The 15,493-nt window shown below is 52.8% G+C and overlaps 5 protein-coding genes across 5 annotated transcripts; 2 read left to right on the top strand and 3 right to left on the bottom strand.

Annotated features, from left to right (window-relative positions):
* Positions 1-63: 63 nt before the first annotated feature.
* Positions 64-4,039, bottom strand: P153DRAFT_314292 (uncharacterized protein). Its single transcript, XM_033664916.1, has 5 exons — positions 3,761-4,039; positions 3,632-3,658; positions 3,432-3,572; positions 422-3,367; positions 64-370 (listed from the first exon to the last, which is right to left on the bottom strand). Exons 1-5 carry the CDS (start codon positions 3,887-3,889, stop codon positions 257-259), a joined length of 3,357 nt encoding a protein of 1,118 aa, XP_033524805.1. The 5' UTR covers positions 3,890-4,039; the 3' UTR covers positions 64-256.
* Positions 4,040-4,578: 539 nt separating this feature from the next.
* On the top strand, positions 4,579-6,926 carry P153DRAFT_217487 (amidase signature enzyme). The gene is made up of 3 exons (XM_033662596.1): positions 4,579-4,610; positions 4,661-5,183; positions 5,318-6,926. Exons 2-3 carry the CDS (start codon positions 4,904-4,906, stop codon positions 6,892-6,894), a joined length of 1,857 nt encoding a protein of 618 aa, XP_033524804.1. The 5' UTR covers positions 4,579-4,610; positions 4,661-4,903; the 3' UTR covers positions 6,895-6,926.
* Positions 6,927-7,086: 160 nt separating this feature from the next.
* Positions 7,087-10,157, top strand: P153DRAFT_422329 (CTR1 suppressor protein). The gene is made up of 5 exons (XM_033672361.1): positions 7,087-7,357; positions 7,409-7,744; positions 7,797-8,400; positions 8,449-8,717; positions 8,774-10,157. Exons 2-5 carry the CDS (start codon positions 7,571-7,573, stop codon positions 9,941-9,943), a joined length of 2,217 nt encoding a protein of 738 aa, XP_033524803.1. The 5' UTR covers positions 7,087-7,357; positions 7,409-7,570; the 3' UTR covers positions 9,944-10,157.
* P153DRAFT_314283 (DNA replication initiation factor-like protein Cdc45) lies at positions 10,088-13,222 on the bottom strand. The gene is made up of 2 exons (XM_033664915.1): positions 12,272-13,222; positions 10,088-12,222 (listed from the first exon to the last, which is right to left on the bottom strand). Exons 1-2 carry the CDS (start codon positions 13,028-13,030, stop codon positions 10,423-10,425), a joined length of 2,559 nt encoding a protein of 852 aa, XP_033524802.1. The 5' UTR covers positions 13,031-13,222; the 3' UTR covers positions 10,088-10,422.
* Positions 13,223-13,735: 513 nt separating this feature from the next.
* P153DRAFT_430627 (uncharacterized protein) lies at positions 13,736-15,305 on the bottom strand (the record flags this gene model as incomplete). Its single annotated transcript, XM_033672848.1, has 2 exons — positions 13,736-15,238; positions 15,285-15,305. 2 exons carry the CDS (start codon positions 15,303-15,305, stop codon positions 13,736-13,738), a joined length of 1,524 nt encoding a protein of 507 aa, XP_033524801.1.
* Between the last annotated feature and the right edge of the window lie 188 nt (positions 15,306-15,493).

The raw sequence follows: 15,493 nt of genomic DNA, 5'->3' as shown, positions 1-15,493 counted from the left end.
AAGTTGCCTTCCGCATTGAGAAAAGTCAGGAATGGATAAACACAGTAAAAAGGAAGCAACAATGAAAGCATGTTTTCATGCTCTAAATAATTACAAGTCTAACACGCTATCACACACGATAATTCAAGAGCCAAAACATCATCCATCGAGAAGCGCTCAACGGAATAGTTGAACATGCATCAGCACCAAAGCAGTCCGCTTTCCATCTCTCATGTACGCCAAAACACCATATCATGCCACAAACACATGCTACCCTCTATTTCTTCTTGCCCTTGCCCTTCGTCTTCGTCGCAGACCCATTCGATACGATGCTGCTAGCTCGGGAGGGCGCAGGAGAAGCCTTGCCCTTGACGGTATCTAGCTGCTTGTTCTGTCGGATGTTAGTACCTGCAAGACTTGAACCGCGTAGTCAAACACATACCTTGACGCCGTTCTTAGCCTTCTTCTTGACCGGCTCCTCCTCCTCTTCTTCCTCCGTCTCCTCCTCGTCAAAGGCTCGCTTCCCGCCCTTGCCGTTCTTCAAATCGCCACCCAACTCACGCACAACAGCCTGGATGAGCGTTTTGCAGCGGCGGCCAATCTCCTGTGGTGTGCGGCTCAGGAAGAACCAGTCAAAGCGGAAGAGCGGCGACTCGCGGATTTCCTCGCGGATCTTGTCATAGATAGTATCGCCCTCAACGCCATGCTTATTGAGCATGACGAGCAGGAAGCGATCCTCTTCTTCGGTGTAGACCTTTTTGTTGGTTGTCGAGACCGTGTACTCGACCTTCATCTGCTGCAGGGGCATGCGGTACATGCCGATCTTCTTAGCAAGCAGTGTCTTCTTCTGCTCGAATTGGCGTACTTCAAGCTCTCCCTCCTCGATGACACCAATGTGCTTCTGCCAGTTGTCGAGCGTCTTGTACTTCTTCCAGAAGACCTTTGCGTAATCTGCAATCTCTTCGGTCGTCTTCTCCCCGACTTCTTCTGCGATGGCCTCGTAGTTTGTTCGGCCGTACTTACCAGAGCCGCGCAAGAAGGCTTGGAAGTCGCGCTTTGACCATTCAGGGAAACCCTTCTCGAGTAATCGTTCCTTTTCTGCTTTCTCCTCGTCTGTCAGTGGCTCGGCATTGTCGATCTCCTTCTGCGCAAGCTCCTGGTCAGCCTCGCGCGTCTCGAGATCCTCGTCAGGGCCGTCAGGAAGAGGAGCCTTGAGGTCGTTTTCTTTGCGGTACCAGGCTGTCTCCTTGTCTTGAAGCTCAGACAGTCTCTCCGGGAAGAACTGGTAGTCGTGTATCAAGATCTGCTTCGGTGCTCGAGGAATCCTGGGCCCCTTGTTCTCGGTCCGCCCGCCAGTTGTCAGAGCCTTTCGGTAGTACGAGTCGATGCCGTAGTTCTGTTCTTTGCGTTCACGCTTCGCTGGGTTAATCCAATTCAGACCAACGTCTTTCTTACGCGGCTGGAACGTCTCGCCATTCCACTCGTACGTAGAGTCTGAAGTAAACTTCTGCAAATCATCAAGACCCAGTGTTTCGTACTTGGAATTGAGTTTCTGCGTCAATTGTTCGCCGCGCTTCATGATTGCATCGAAATCCTCGTCATCGGCATTTTTCTCACCCGTGACCGCATCCTTAGTGTTAAATAACTTGTCGGCGCCATGTTGAATCATGGTCAGGAGCTCGTCCTTGGAGGCGGCATTCTTAACGGGCTGCTGCGCGCGACCCTGCTGAATGACCAGCTGGTCGAGACGCAGCTTCTGAGCGGCACGCTCCAACACCTTCTCTTCAATGGCGTTCTCTGTCACAAACCGGAAAACATAGACCTGCTTGGTTTGGCCAATACGATGGGCACGGTCCATGGCTTGAAGATCTGCTTGCGGATTCCAGTCGCTGTCGAAGAGGACGACAATGTCTGCAGTGGTCAAATTGATACCCAAGCCACCAGCACGAGTAGTCAACAAGAACAGAAACTTCTCTGAGCCTTCCTTGTTGTAATCGTCAATGGCTGCGATACGGTCCTCGTGAGCAGTAGAACCGTCGATACGGCAGTACTGGTAGCCTCGCATGACAGAATAATCTTCCATGATGTCCAGCACACGACTCATCTGCGAGAAAATAAGGACTCTGCTGCCTTGGCCCTTCATGCGCTTTAGTAGCTTGTCTAGAATGACCATCTTGGCCGCATTGTTGACCAAGTGTTCGTCGGTAGTATATGGTGGACCAGGTTCGGCGCCTTCGAAAAGATACGGATGGTTACAGCACTTGCGTAGTTGCATGACGATGTTGAGCAGACGGGTCTTGGACTCCTTGTTGCCAGCGCCACCATTGACCGCATCGATGTCCTTTTCGAGAATCTTTTTGTACCATTGGACTTGCATGTCGGACATGCCAACGTACAAGTTGACCTCCTTCTTAGGCAGCAGCGACTTCTCAACATCGGCCTTGACACGTCGGAGTAAGAAGGGTCGCAGAACCTTGTGAAGCTGCTGGACAACCGTGTCAGAGTCTCCCTCCTGCTGAGAGAACCAATCATCGAAGGCGGCAGCGTCACCGAAAACATCCGGCAATAGAAAGTTGAGAAGCGCCCAAAGTTCGTGCAGGTTGTTTTGAAGCGGAGTACCTGTGATGAGCAATCGGTTTCGCGAGTTGAATGAGCGAACCATCTGTGCGAGCGAAGACTCCTCGTTCTTGATGCGATGTGCTTCATCAATGATGATGTATTCCCAGGCGAATTTCTTGAGATGCGACTTCTCGCGCAGAATCATCTCGTAACTAGTGATGCAGACATCGAAGTTCTCATTGACCAGTCGATCCTGGATCAGCTGGGCACGTTCGTCCTTGTTTCCCTGCAGCACAAACACATCGATGTCTGGACACCACTTCCCAAACTCGCGCTTCCAGTTGTCTAGAGTAGATTTGGGCACAGCGACCAGATGAGGGCCGGTGATGCCACCGATGAAGCGGAGGTAGCCGATGAAGGAGATGGTCTGCAACGTCTTTCCGAGACCCATTTCGTCGGCCAGGATACCCGAGATACCGTTCTCGTGGAGGGAGATGAGCCAGTTGAGACCAGCAACCTGGTAGTCGCGCATGGTTCCTCCAGCGATGAAGCCTGGCGACTCCCGGAAGACCGTCTCATTGTGGCCGCCGTGTTTTTCCTCGCGCACCAGCTCAGCGTCCTCCTCCTGCTCTGTCTTGCGGCGACGCTCCGCAGCCGCGCCACCTTTGCGCACCTTGCTGGCCTTGCTCTTCTTGACCTCTTCAACGTCTTGACGGTCGATCTCGGCGAGGATCTCTTTGATGTGCGGGTTGGGGTTCGTGTCGATGAAATGGCGGAACAGGTCTGTCAGGCCAAGCAGGTAGCGAAAGCGTCGAATTGTGTCGTCTTCCTGTGGTAGCGCGAAGCGTTAGCGGAAGGGCCAAAGTCGAATGCGCTGGGTGGTGTCAGCGTACCTTTGACGCGCCCAGGCGGTCATGCTTCTTGCCAAACATGCTCTTGCGCATGTTCATCTCAGCGGCGCGTTTCTTGCGACCGTCTGTTGGCGCGTCGCCTGTTACGCTGGTTGCGCGTGTGTTTGGCGTTGTGTCTGTGTCCTGGTTGCGAGTCAGCGTGTTGGGACTGGGGAGGCACGAGGAGGGGGGAGAGTTTGTACTGTGTAGTCGGGAGTGTCTTGATTGTACTGTGGCTGCAACGTTAGCCTGATTGCTTTGTATTCACACCCCCCTGCATCCAACCCAGTTTCACTGCGGTGAGGCAGGGAGGCGCATCAGATCGCGCTTACCCCGAACTTCTTGAAGCCGTTCATCTTGTCGTCCTGGTCCTGATCCTGCATCTCCGTGTCTTCGTGTGTCGAGACGTCAACTATCGAAGGCTCCTCCGCATTCACGCCGCTCCTGCTCTTTCGCGGCATGTTGCCCGTCTGGGCTGTTCGCCGCGTCTAGTTGGGTGGATGAAGCTGCTGCACCTGCACCAAGTCGAATGATGCAATTCCTGGCGGAAGTGGAGCTCGTGGCTGATGGGGATCGCGTACGCGTCGACGTCGTGGGCGTGGTAAGTGAAGTAGTAAAGGGCGGGAATGTCACAGAATAATGCGCGTCGAGTACGGCAGGCGCTTGAGCCATTAGCGCCACTATCATCCGCGCCGGCTCCTCCGCGCGAGAGACGAGACTCCCTGGTCACTGCCAGGCTGTTTTCAACGTGTCAAATTGGCGACCCAATCCCTCACTACGAAGCCTTCGCTCAGTCTCAATCTCGCATCTATCGCACACTATCAATGGACGCGTCTTTAACATGACGTCAGACTTCTTGATGCCGAGAGGCTAATCGATGTTCCTTTCAGCCCCATCAGACGCCAGACGATTCGACAAATACATCTGTTGCAAATTTCCCGACATAGCTAGATCTCGTTGACTACGATGCTAAAATCATTCGCGTACTCGCAAGATATGTCGATAAGTTCATCGGTGTCTCCAACCGTTGCCAAGTATCTGTTGGGGTAGGGGTAGCTTTATCGCGCCCACTGCAACGCAACTCCACTTCCCCGAACACCACGCGATAAGAGTAGTACCTAGATCCGGGAGGACGCCGGCATTTCTCGAGTTCCTCTTTGCGATGAATCTCAAGCCGTTTACGTATTTACGCCCAGTTAACTCGCCGTGGCTGAGACGTTGACCTCTCAAAGCCCGACTTCGTAGGGCTTATCTCCAGCCCAAAGCCCGTTCGTGCAGATATGCAGGCATTCAACCCTCGTTTTGCTGTAGTGTTTATTGATATAACGCAAAGGCTAACGAAGGTGGGATTTGAAGTGGGTCTGATCATGACTTGGACGAAGCAACGCAGCAATCAATTGTCGCTCTGCAAGGTATAAAGATGAAGACTGAACCCCCCGGTCAAGTTATCCTTCTCATCAAGGTCTCAAGTCAAGATGGGTTTCCTCCGGTCCTTAGGTGTTGTCGGATTCGTTTCCAGCGTTCAAGCTGCCGTCTCATCTACTGGTTTTACCGTGTCCCTGACGGATATCGACTACTTCCTCCCACCGAAGCCTGTTGCCAACATTGCTGGATGTGATATAATCGCATCTGCCTTCAAGGATGCAGACTTTGTACCTTTTACTGTCGTGAAGGTCAACGGCACCCTGGATATTGCTTCCACTACGGCCCAATATGCGGAGCAGGACGACGTCTGGCAGGAGGCCTTTCTCGAAGGTGTGTGACACCCCTGGACACTTCTCACCATTCCAAGAGACTACTCGGTCAAACTTCGGCGTTCTGAGGCTTTTTTGGTTCTCATCAAAGAAAACCGGAGGCCTCATCATTCTTGTCAAACTAACTTTCCATAGCACTGTATATTCAAGGGAGCAATCAGCCGGCCAACAGCTCTGTCACGGTCCTTACAGGCACCACGTCCAGCGAGTTGAACCCTGGCCCGTATTTTATCAATGCTGCAGGCAATGTCTACGAGGCCTGGAGGCTGTACTCAGATAAACAGGGTGCATTCTTCGAGTCTGTTATTGCCAGTGACGGAGACTCCTATTCAGTGCTTCCAGCTAGCACCGTGGGTCAGAAGCTCGCCATTGCCGTGCCTTCCCGTTTGTACTTTACCAAAACTACCGAGAAGCCATTAGCTGGCGTTCGCATGGGAATCAAGGATATCTACGATATTAAGGGTCTGCGAACCTCCAACGGCAACCGAGCATGGTACTGGTTCTACCCTCCGGCCGAAAACACAGCGACTCCTGTTCAAAACCTCATCGATGCTGGCGCTGTGATTGTCGGAAAGATGGTCACCAGCCAGTTTGCCAACGGGGAGGTGGCTACAGCCGACTGGGTCGATTACCACGAAGCTTTCAACCCCCGAGGCGAGGGTTACCAAGACACGTCATCTAGCTCTTCTGGTGGAGGTGCTGGTGAGGCCTCATATCCGTGGCTCGATGTTACGCTTGGTTCAGACACTGGAGGAAGTGTACGTGGTCCTTCACAAGTTCAGGGAATTTACGGATGCAGGCCTTCTCATGATATTGTTTCTCTCGAACACACAATGCCGCTTAGTCCTGTGCTCGACACTGCTGGCTTGTTGGCTCGCAACCCCATCCTCTGGAAAGAAGCGGCCCAGGCCATGTACGGCTCCAACTTGACTATCACCAACACCTATCCAACACGCGTTCAGACACTTGCCTGGCCCACGACAGTCACTAGCGTTAGCGACCAACTTCTAATCGATTTCCTTGGAAATGTTACTGATTTCTTGGACGCCAACGCTACCGCATTCAACATCACCGCCTCCTTCAGCCAAGACAACCCTACCCTTGCGCCTCTGACTACAATTCTCAATCTCACCTACCCCCTCCTGATTACCAAGCAGCAGATCGGGCTTGTCCGCGACCCCTTCTACGCCGACTACGCCGCGAAATACGATGGCCGCCGTCCTTTCGTCAACCCTGTCCCACTAGCACGATGGGGCTGGGGTGCAAACGCAAGCGAGACCGTTGCGGAGGCCATTGCTAACAAAACAACGTTTATGAACTGGTCCGAGACAACTTTCCTCGCTCCATCTGCACAAACATGCTCCCAAAGTCTCGTCATGTATGTGGGTTCCACAGGCCGAACGAGCTATCGTAACACATACCTGACCTCACCTGGTGTTCCGTTTGGCTTCAGTAATAGTCGCATCTCGGTGTTTACCGAAGTGCCAGATTTTGTCGTCCCGATTGGTGAGGTGGCGTACAACTCGACAATTACTGGGCATGTAGAATATCTACCAGTGACCGTGGATTTCATGGTAGCTAAGGGGTGCGATGGCATGTTGTTCTCGCTTATCCAGGATCTGTACGAGGCAGGCATTGTCAAGGAGAGCCTGACCGGGAGGAGCGGGATCACGGGCGGAGAGATTTTGCTCAAGAGAGGATTAGGGTATTGATGGTGACATTCTGATGATTATGGATACGGCCTTTAGATAGCAATGACATGTCCTGTCGGAATTATCAAAAATGAGCCTGTGTAGCTTCATTGATATTGTGTCGATATTTAAATGCGATGACAGAACTCGTTGATGTCTTTCGAGGATGACGGTGGCTGACTCTTGCCCCGCCAAACGCCACACCTGTCATTTGTGTCTCACGTTCTCGACATCTTGATCCCAGCTCGTGTGCAGCAGCCTCCGCGTTTCCGAGCCCCAACAACATTTCTGGCGCCTCTAATACGCCCAGATAGCCGTTCGCTTTTCCACCGGAACATTAGCTGTCGAGGTTCGCGAGAACTGGAAGGAACAAAACTCTAAATATCGCAACCTTATCATGGCGTGATTTACTCCTGCCTCCTCACACACACGACAACCAATAGCGCATAATTGCGCGCGCTCCGGAGACAACCGAAAAGTAAAGGTAGCTATCACTTGAGGAAGACTACAGAAGCAATAGCTGACTTGTGCGCAGCCAGCAGCTTCCAGCGTGTCCTTGCTATCTTGTATCTGGGCTGCGTACGCGTACTCCAACTCTCAACCCTCACCAACCATCTATCGCTATCCACATACAAACTCGCTCTGAATATATATACAACATCGCAAACATAGCAGCCTGCGAGGCGATATACCCACCATGGCGAAAGACAAGAAACCCCTTGCGGTTATGAACAAGGTGGTATATGACAGCTTTCTGTCGACCTTCTCTCTCCTGGTGGAGCTCTTCTTCAGAGAGGTACATCCCAGGAGTAGCTGGAAAGTGCCAAAGGAAGGCCCCGTCATATTCGTATGCGCGCCACATGCTAATCAGGTAAACTATCATATTAAGCACACTACGACATTTGAAGGCTGACATGGACCAGTTCGTCGACCCGCTCATGTTGATGCGCGTCGTCAAGAAGTACTCGGGGCGCCGCATCCAGTTCCTCATAGCCGACAAGTCGATGAAGCGGAAGTTTGTAGGCGCAATGGCAGGCCTGACAGGTGTTGTGCCTGTGGGCAGGGCAATGGACCAAACCAAACCAGCCGAAGGCAAAATTTACCTCCCCGACCCCATCAACGACCCATGTATAGTTCGGGGCGTTGGCACCAACTTTGAAGATGCCAATTTCCAGGTTGGCGGTTCGCTCGTGCTTCCAAAGGTCGACAACAAAGCAGCCACTGCGGAGATTCTGGAGATCAAGGGCCCCGAGGAGATCAGGCTGAAGCGATCCTTCAAGGGAGGAGTTGCCATGCAGCAACTCACGGGTCGCAATGATATGACCAAGAACGGCACTTTCGTCGATGGAGCTGCCGAGAAGAAGGGCACTGCCGATGGGTTCGAGGGCATCAATTTCTTGGTTGCACCCAAGCTTGATCAGTCAGAAGTCTACGATGCTGTCCATGCTGTGCTTCACAACGGTGGAAGTGTCGGTATTTTTCCTGAAGGTGGCAGCCATGACCGTACCGACCTTCTACCTCTGAAAGGTACAAAAAACTGCATTCGATGTCTGGTTCTTTGCTAATGATTCGTAGCCGGTGTTGCTATCATGGCTCTTGGTACCGTGGCTACCCGGCCCGATTGCAACCTGAAGATCATTCCGGTTGGCATGAACTATTTCCATGCTCACAAGTTTCGATCCAGGGCCGTTATTGAGTTTGGCACTCCTATCGATGTCCCGGCAGAACTCGCACAGAAGTTCAGTGGCCCTGGGCGTCGAGACGCTATTAGCGAGTTTCTGGAGTCGGTTCGCCAGGGTCTTCTTGGAGTGACTGTCACTGCGCCCGACTATGATACACTCATGGTACGTTGAGTTAGAGCAGATGTTTTGATACTCGTCGCTAACACATGGGATACTAGGTCATTCAAGCTGTTCGTCGTCTCTACAACACCAAAGGCACAAAGCTTCCGTTACCTAGGGTGGTTGAGCTCAATCGCCGTCTTGTACAAGGCTACGAACGCTTCAAAGATGATCCACGCATCATTGAACTTAAGAAGGAGGTGGTGAAATACAACTCAAAACTTAGGGCAGTTGGGATTAGTGACCATCAGGTGCAGCATGCCAAGATACATCCGTTCCGCGCCTTCCTCCTGTTCTGGTACCGGGCCTTGAAGTTGATCGTCCTTACACTCTTCGTCCTCCCCGGAACCATACTCTTTGCGCCAGTGTTTAGTGCGTGTAAGCTGTACTCGAAGAAGAAGGCTAGGGAGGCACTCGCAGCTTCCAACGTCAAAATCCAAGCCAGAGACGTCATGGCCACCTGGAAGCTCCTCGTCGCTATGGCCGTTGCTCCTACTGTCTACTTCTTGTATGTTTGCATTGGTCTCTACTGGTACTCGGCTAGCAATTGTTGGGGTTACCTTCCTTCTGGCATTAGGAAGCGATACCTGGTCATCGCCCAGATGATCTTCTACCCCACGGTCACGTATGCGGCGCTCCGCTTTGGCGAAGTGGCAATGGATATTCTCAAATCTCTGGGTCCCCTCTGGAAGATGACGAATCCGTTCTCCAACAGCGAACTTGCGAAACTCCAGTCCCGCCGTGAAAACCTTGCCGTTCGTGTCAACGACATAATCAACACTCTCGGTCCGGAGATGTACGAGGACTTTCACGCAAAGCGCATCATTCAGGACCCCTTCAGCCACGTCTCAGATCCAAGCGAACACCAACAACACGAGAAAGAAGCCACACCCAAGACTCCTACGCGCAAATCTACTATCGCCCCTGAATCGACCTCGCCTGAACACCAGATCCCTCGCAACGAGTCTTTCGAAGACCTTACCAACCAAGACATCTTCTCGTCCGGTCCACATACGCCGAAGAAGAGCCGCAGCAGGAATTCGAGTTCGGCGAACCTTGGGTTCCAGCTCAAGCCGTTCAGCACAATTGATGGGAATCTCGATGAGGTGAGGAAGAGGCTGAAGGACGGGGTGAGGGACCGGACAAGAAAGAGGAGGAGCAGTGGGATGGGTTCGGAGAGTGGGGAAGAGGGTGAGGAGGAGGGTTTGAGCTTTGGGAAGAGAAAGTAGGGTTGATATAGAGAGAGGAGAACATCAAGAGGGAAGAGGCTAATCGTTTCAAGGTGGAAAAGTTTGAGCATTGGGCGCGGTGATACCACTTCTTTGAGACTTGTGTCTTTTCCTTGCTGGTGGAAAGTAGTTTATAATAGAATCGTACATGAGGATTTTTACTATATGTTTTCGAGGAGTACGAACATGACAAAAGAAAATTGACCCGTTATATGGTGTTTAGACGCCTCACATCACCGTCGCCCAACTTACTTGCATACTACCATTCCAAAGCTCTATACAAAACAAACGACGAACGCCAAAAGATATGCCATACCAAACCATACCATGCTATGTCCCCCCCAACCTCCCAACCTATCCAAATCAGACACATATCACATACGCCTTCGTATACGTATATTAATACCCAGATCCATATCTAAACCCACCCAACAACCCAACACCCCACCCGCCACAAGAACCCAATCCCCGCGAAAAGTCTACCCAACAACAGCCTTCATACTCAGCCGCTCCAGAAACCCACTCAAATCCTCCTTCCGTATCTCAATCACACACGCCTCGAAGCTGTCCATGCGGACCCTAGCCCCCGTCTCGCGCACGACCTCCTGGAACGCGTTGCCGAAGCGGTTCCGCCGCGCGCCGGACGCCGCATCGTCGTCGTCGTCCTCCGAGTCGGAGTCGTCGGAGTCGTTTTCCGATTCGGATTCCGTGTCCGACTCCTCTGCATCGACTTCGTCGTCCTCGAGGCCAGCAGCGAGATTGCGTGCGCGCCTTGCTTCAATCTTCTTCTCCTTTGCCGCGGCCTTTGCAGCGCGGGCAGCTTCTTTCTGTTTGAGTTTCGCCTCGCGTTTAAGCAGGCGTTCCTTTGCGCTTTCTGTTGCGCCGCCGCCGCCGAGGCCGACGACGACGTAGAGGCCGCGGGGTTCGTCGAGGCCGGCCATGACGAGCTCGCTGCCTTTGCTTTTCTTAGTGCCGTTTAGCTCGACGATGGCTTCTGCGATCCAGAGAGCGAGTTTGGTGAGCGCGCCGGGGTGTGTGAAGAGCTGTACGTCTGGGCCTTCTTTTACGACGGCCATGCGGAAGGCGCGGAGGTGGCGGATTTGCTTTTTTTCGATGAGTTGGGTGCCGGTGCGCAGGATGGCGCGATGGAGGTGTTGTGCTGTTGCGATGTGGGGGAGGAGGACGTCGATGGAGGTTAGGGCGTCGTAGGCCGTGTAGAAACGTGCTGTGATGTGTTCTTGGGCGGCGATTTGCTGGTCTTGTGTTGTGACTTCGGTGCTTGGGGTCGAGGTGATGTCGAAGGAGGGCTGGGTGAGGGACTTCACGTCGCCGACTTCGAGGATCGCGCCGAGGATTACGCCGACGTCGATGGCGGAGAGACAGGCTTTCCAGCCCCAGCAGCGGACGAAGCCCCATCCGTCTTTCATGTCGCCGCTGCGTGGGGGAGGGGGGACGAGCCCGTCGAGACCGTACTGTGGGGCGAACTTCAGGAGGCGCTCGCGAAGACCGCGCTTGAGCTCCATGTCCATGTGTGTGTATCGTTGTTTGCATTCAGACAACGACACACCCATCTTCGCTAGCAGCTTCGCAAGGCGTTTCTGCCCTGCGTCGCTCCAGATGTGCAGTTTCGCAGATAGGTATGGTGAGTGTAACATGCTTTCGTACAGGGACCAATGGCGTAACAGTAGAAAGCGCGGTTCAGGGGAGAGACGGATGGATTTGTCTGTTGCTGAGCGGGCGCTGGTGGGAATCACGCCGCTCGCATCGCCCATGCTTGCGTCGCGGGCTACACCATGGGCGTCGGTGACGGGATTCAGACGACGAACTTCGTCGCGTAGGACGGATCGAATTTGCTCGCCACGATTGCCATTCCAGCCTGCTGAGCCGCCGGCAGCTGAAAGGGGATTCAGCCCTACACCGCTTCCTGTTCGACCATACAGCTCCAGACTGCTGACACCGACGATAGCGTTCCAGAGGAGGTCGTTGTCTTCGCGACCGAGGTCTGAGGCGAGGTTGTAGACGAGGGACGAGACTGGTTCGGAGTAGGAGGCGCCGAGTTGGTAGTACTTGTCGAGAACGTTTGTGTATTTGTTGCGCATGGTCATGAGCTGTTTCCGTAGGCTCTTCACGGACTGCTCTTTGGGAGCAACTATGGATGGAGATGCTGAACGGCTGCGAGAGTCTGAGCGGGAGAAGTCTGAGGAGTTGGCCAGTTGGTTCTCGATCATGAGGCCTCGTCGTGCTGGTCTTCGTTCTGGTGATGACGGTATCGACCCTCCCTATGATGTTGTCAGAACTAATTCCGACTTGCATTCTTCTCATACATACCGAGTTACTTCTCCGTCTCTGTGGCGGCCGCTCGTCGTCAGACATGCCATCGTCAGAATCATCCTCCTCGCCCCATGACTTCCTCTTCTTTGGCCTCTGGGCAGATGACTCCCCCTCCTCTTGATCTTCCTCCTCCCCCTCCTCATCAGAGCCCACATCCTCACCCACCTCAGGCATCTCTTCCAGTCCACAATACGCCGCTCTTTCCACCTGAAGCTCCTCCTCAATATCCCCATCGTCAAACACGATAATCCCACCCTTCGAAGACTGATACGACTGCAACACCTTCCCCTTGTCCACACCAGTCTGTCTCCGCACCAGCTCCCCTGTCGCCACATCCTCACCAACAGGCGTCCCAAACACATTCGCCAGATTCCACGGCCGTCTCGCATCCATAATCCAGACTTCCACATCTCCACTTCCTCCTTCCCCATTCTCATCCACGTCCAGGCCTAATATCTCTTCCATATCCACCATGCCACCAACACCTAAACACACAACCACGCCCCCACTTCCGCCCTCTGTTGTCCGCATGGGCCGTACCAGCTCTTCTGCGGCACGTGATAGATCGCCATAGCCGGCTATGGGTTGGATTTTGTGGGGTATATAATCGCGTTTCAGCAGCGCGGTGAGGATGCGGCAGGCACAGAGCGCGTCTGGCTCGAGGGCGACAAGGAGAAGTACTGGCGGGGCGGCCGCGTGTGTGCGTTTCACAAGGTTTTGGTAGAGGTGCGCGATTAGGTTCCGTGGAAGGTACATGGCGGCGGGTCGTGATCTACGAGTGTGCTGCGCGTGGGTTGTTGGAGAAACGCGTGTGGAGACGCGTCGAGGGGGTATAGAATAGGAGGGGGGTTTGGTGTGGACCCGGGTCTATCGCGTGTTCATAGTGTGTGTATAGAAGAATATAAGGTTCGCAAGTATTATGAAGCAGTAAAGGAGCAATTGATATGCGTGGTGCGGGAACTTGCACACTTTCCATGATGCTGGGATGTAACGCGTAAATCGCGCTATGACCGGAAGGGCTAAAGTGGTGATGTGTTTCCGTCTCATCTCGATCGCGTTCTTAGCTGCATCGCGTGTCCGTCATCTTCATCTCTTTTTCTGTCTTTAATCCTAAGAACGAAGGAAATCAACGCATTGTGCTTGTCATTTGATCAGAGGTGTTTGTAATCATAACACCTTAGAGGGAGCGAGACGATACATTTTCCAACTGCAACGTCAACACACAAGAGATGAGAGAAAGGAGATGCTGTTTATTGAGTATTGTACTCCATTTTCATTTGGTATCAGTACTACGGCTCGTGTTCGAAAAGTTACACTGTTGTATGACTTTGCCATGATGCATGGCTAGGTGAGAAGAAGAAAACACATTCCTCCATAGTACTCGATGCGTCTGCCTTCCCACATCAGGAAACTGCCCCTCCATCCCATCGTTCCTTCTGTCACAAAGACCATATACTCTGCTTAGCGTCTGTTCTTCCCATACACATCCTCTGTTGCATCTCCCGAGACCCTACACTTCTCAACGCCGGTGTCGGCTGCATCGGTCTGCTTCATCGTTGCCATATGCTCGAGCTGGACCAGGGTAGGAACGATGTCGTAGCGTTGGTCGAGATGCTTTCCATGTGCGTCGCCCCACTTCGTCAGTCCGGGATTGACGATGAAAGCTACCACGCCCTCGTCGATATCTTCGCCATTAGGATCGGGCATTGAAGACATTTCTTGTTCATTGAAGTTGGCCCCGATTGCCGGATAGGTGACCTGGAGACGAGAGCGCTGGAGCGACATTTCCATGGCCAATGTAAAAGCCTTGGTGACTATCTGGTCGACTTGCGAAATATCAGTCGTCGGGGAGATTTTGGTCAGATTCTGAATTACTCCCGTGACATTGGCCCGGAGCTCGAACACACTACCATTCTGGTAAGGGTATTGCTGTTTCGGCTCACCAAGGGCAACCATATCACGACCTAAGAACTGCACAAGGTGTTCTGTTGTTGCACGTCGCCAGGTCTCGCATGGAGATGATGGGCAAGGCAGACCTTGGTGGTGTTCCGCTCCAAACAAGTTCATCCATACTACGCAGATCTCATCGCACTGCTTTCCAAAGATGGTGAATGGTGAACGGAACACGTCACCGATGAGGACAGACCAGACCCATGCCTCCACCAGGTATTTCTTCCTCGAACGGGAGTCCCAATGGTGCCGTGATACATCCTTTGCTAAAGTGCAAGAGCCAAGACTCTCGACAACATCCACCCCATCGGTAAAGCGAGATGAGCGACTCAGAGTTTTGACGAGCGCAATGATGCTTCGGAAATCCTTGGCAAATTGTTCGTCAGGAATTGCTGAGACTTTGTCAACTTTGGCAAGCAGTTCATTCTGTAAGATTCGGATCTGATCTCGCATGGAGTCGAATTCCATAGCTTGTAGGAATTGAGGCTCTAAGACCGCGTCGATGTTCTTTGGTGTCCAGTTCGTAATCCCAAGGTGTTTGGCTTTTGCATAGGGACTTAGGTACTTTGTGATTATGCCACTGACCAGAGGATTTAGAAATTCAGCTCTCGCTTTGTGCTTTTTCAGAACTTCTACTTGATCGCTAGCGTCGGTGCGCAACCTGGTGTATTTCTCCTTTAGCTTGAGATTTTCGCTCTCCAGCTTGTCGTTCCGGGAGCGCTCAATACCAAGCTCGTGCTCACACTCAGTGAGTAAACCTTCGATACTTGCTAGGACGTCCTCCGCGACGATAGCCGGTCGGCCGCTTCCGCCTTTTCGCTGTTGAGTCTCATTGGTGTCGCCTATTGCATCGTTCGTCGCAACACCGGTCCTTCTCGTGCTGCCGTTTGCTACACCGCTCTGCAATACAGATCGAGCACGCATCATCGACTCATCCACACTGAGACTCTTGTGATGACGACGAGGCTCGGCCGTCGGAGATGATGGCTTGGAATATCCCATTAGACCGAAGATCTATGCAGTCAGTTTAGGCTACCGAAAAGAACGGCTTATGACATACCACGTCTACGACCCCTCTCATCCCTGAGTAGAGTGCTTGGTTTCAAAGTGAGTTCTGCCTCACCAAAGGTTGATTTGTGTGTTGTGGTCAGAAAGAGAGTGTGGTTGAGAGAAAAGCTTGTCCCAAGCAGCAAATCCAAGCGGGAAGCGACAAACGGTTTGTACCTCACTTTCACTTTCACTTTCACCACAAGCCACTGAAAATTTGCT

Source organism: Dothidotthia symphoricarpi (assembly GCF_010015815.1).
Source record: "Dothidotthia symphoricarpi CBS 119687 unplaced genomic scaffold P153scaffold_8, whole genome shotgun sequence".
In the NCBI taxonomy this organism is placed as follows: Eukaryota; Fungi; Ascomycota; class Dothideomycetes; order Pleosporales; family Dothidotthiaceae; genus Dothidotthia; species Dothidotthia symphoricarpi.
The sequence above is the reverse complement of the archived record's forward strand: the minus strand, read 5'-3'. Positions and strand labels throughout refer to the sequence as shown.

What these genes read in the sequence shown, in the direction of transcription:
- P153DRAFT_217487 (XM_033662596.1), top strand. Translation starts at nt 4,904, where the DNA reads ATGGGTTTCCTCCGGTCCTTAGGTGTTGTCGGATTCGTTTCCAGCGTT. An exon ending in GCAGGAGGCCTTTCTCGAAG is followed by an intron (nt 5,184 to 5,317) that starts GTGTGTGACACC and finishes AACTTTCCATAG; the next exon opens with CACTGTATATTCAAGGGAGC.
- P153DRAFT_314292 (XM_033664916.1), bottom strand. Translation starts at nt 3,889, where the DNA reads ATGCCGCGAAAGAGCAGGAGCGGCGTGAATGCGGAGGAGCCTTCGATA. An exon ending in ACGGCTTCAAGAAGTTCGGG is followed by an intron (nt 3,659 to 3,760) that starts GTAAGCGCGATC and finishes TTGCAGCCACAG; the next exon opens with TACAATCAAGACACTCCCGA. An exon ending in ACCGCCTGGGCGCGTCAAAG is followed by an intron (nt 3,368 to 3,431) that starts GTACGCTGACAC and finishes GCGCTACCACAG; the next exon opens with GAAGACGACACAATTCGACG.
- P153DRAFT_422329 (XM_033672361.1), top strand. Translation starts at nt 7,571, where the DNA reads ATGGCGAAAGACAAGAAACCCCTTGCGGTTATGAACAAGGTGGTATAT. An exon ending in CGACCTTCTACCTCTGAAAG is followed by an intron (nt 8,401 to 8,448) that starts GTACAAAAAACT and finishes AATGATTCGTAG; the next exon opens with CCGGTGTTGCTATCATGGCT. An exon ending in CCGACTATGATACACTCATG is followed by an intron (nt 8,718 to 8,773) that starts GTACGTTGAGTT and finishes ATGGGATACTAG; the next exon opens with GTCATTCAAGCTGTTCGTCG.
- P153DRAFT_314283 (XM_033664915.1), bottom strand. Translation starts at nt 13,030, where the DNA reads ATGTACCTTCCACGGAACCTAATCGCGCACCTCTACCAAAACCTTGTG. An exon ending in AGAGACGGAGAAGTAACTCG is followed by an intron (nt 12,223 to 12,271) that starts GTATGTATGAGA and finishes ACAACATCATAG; the next exon opens with GGAGGGTCGATACCGTCATC.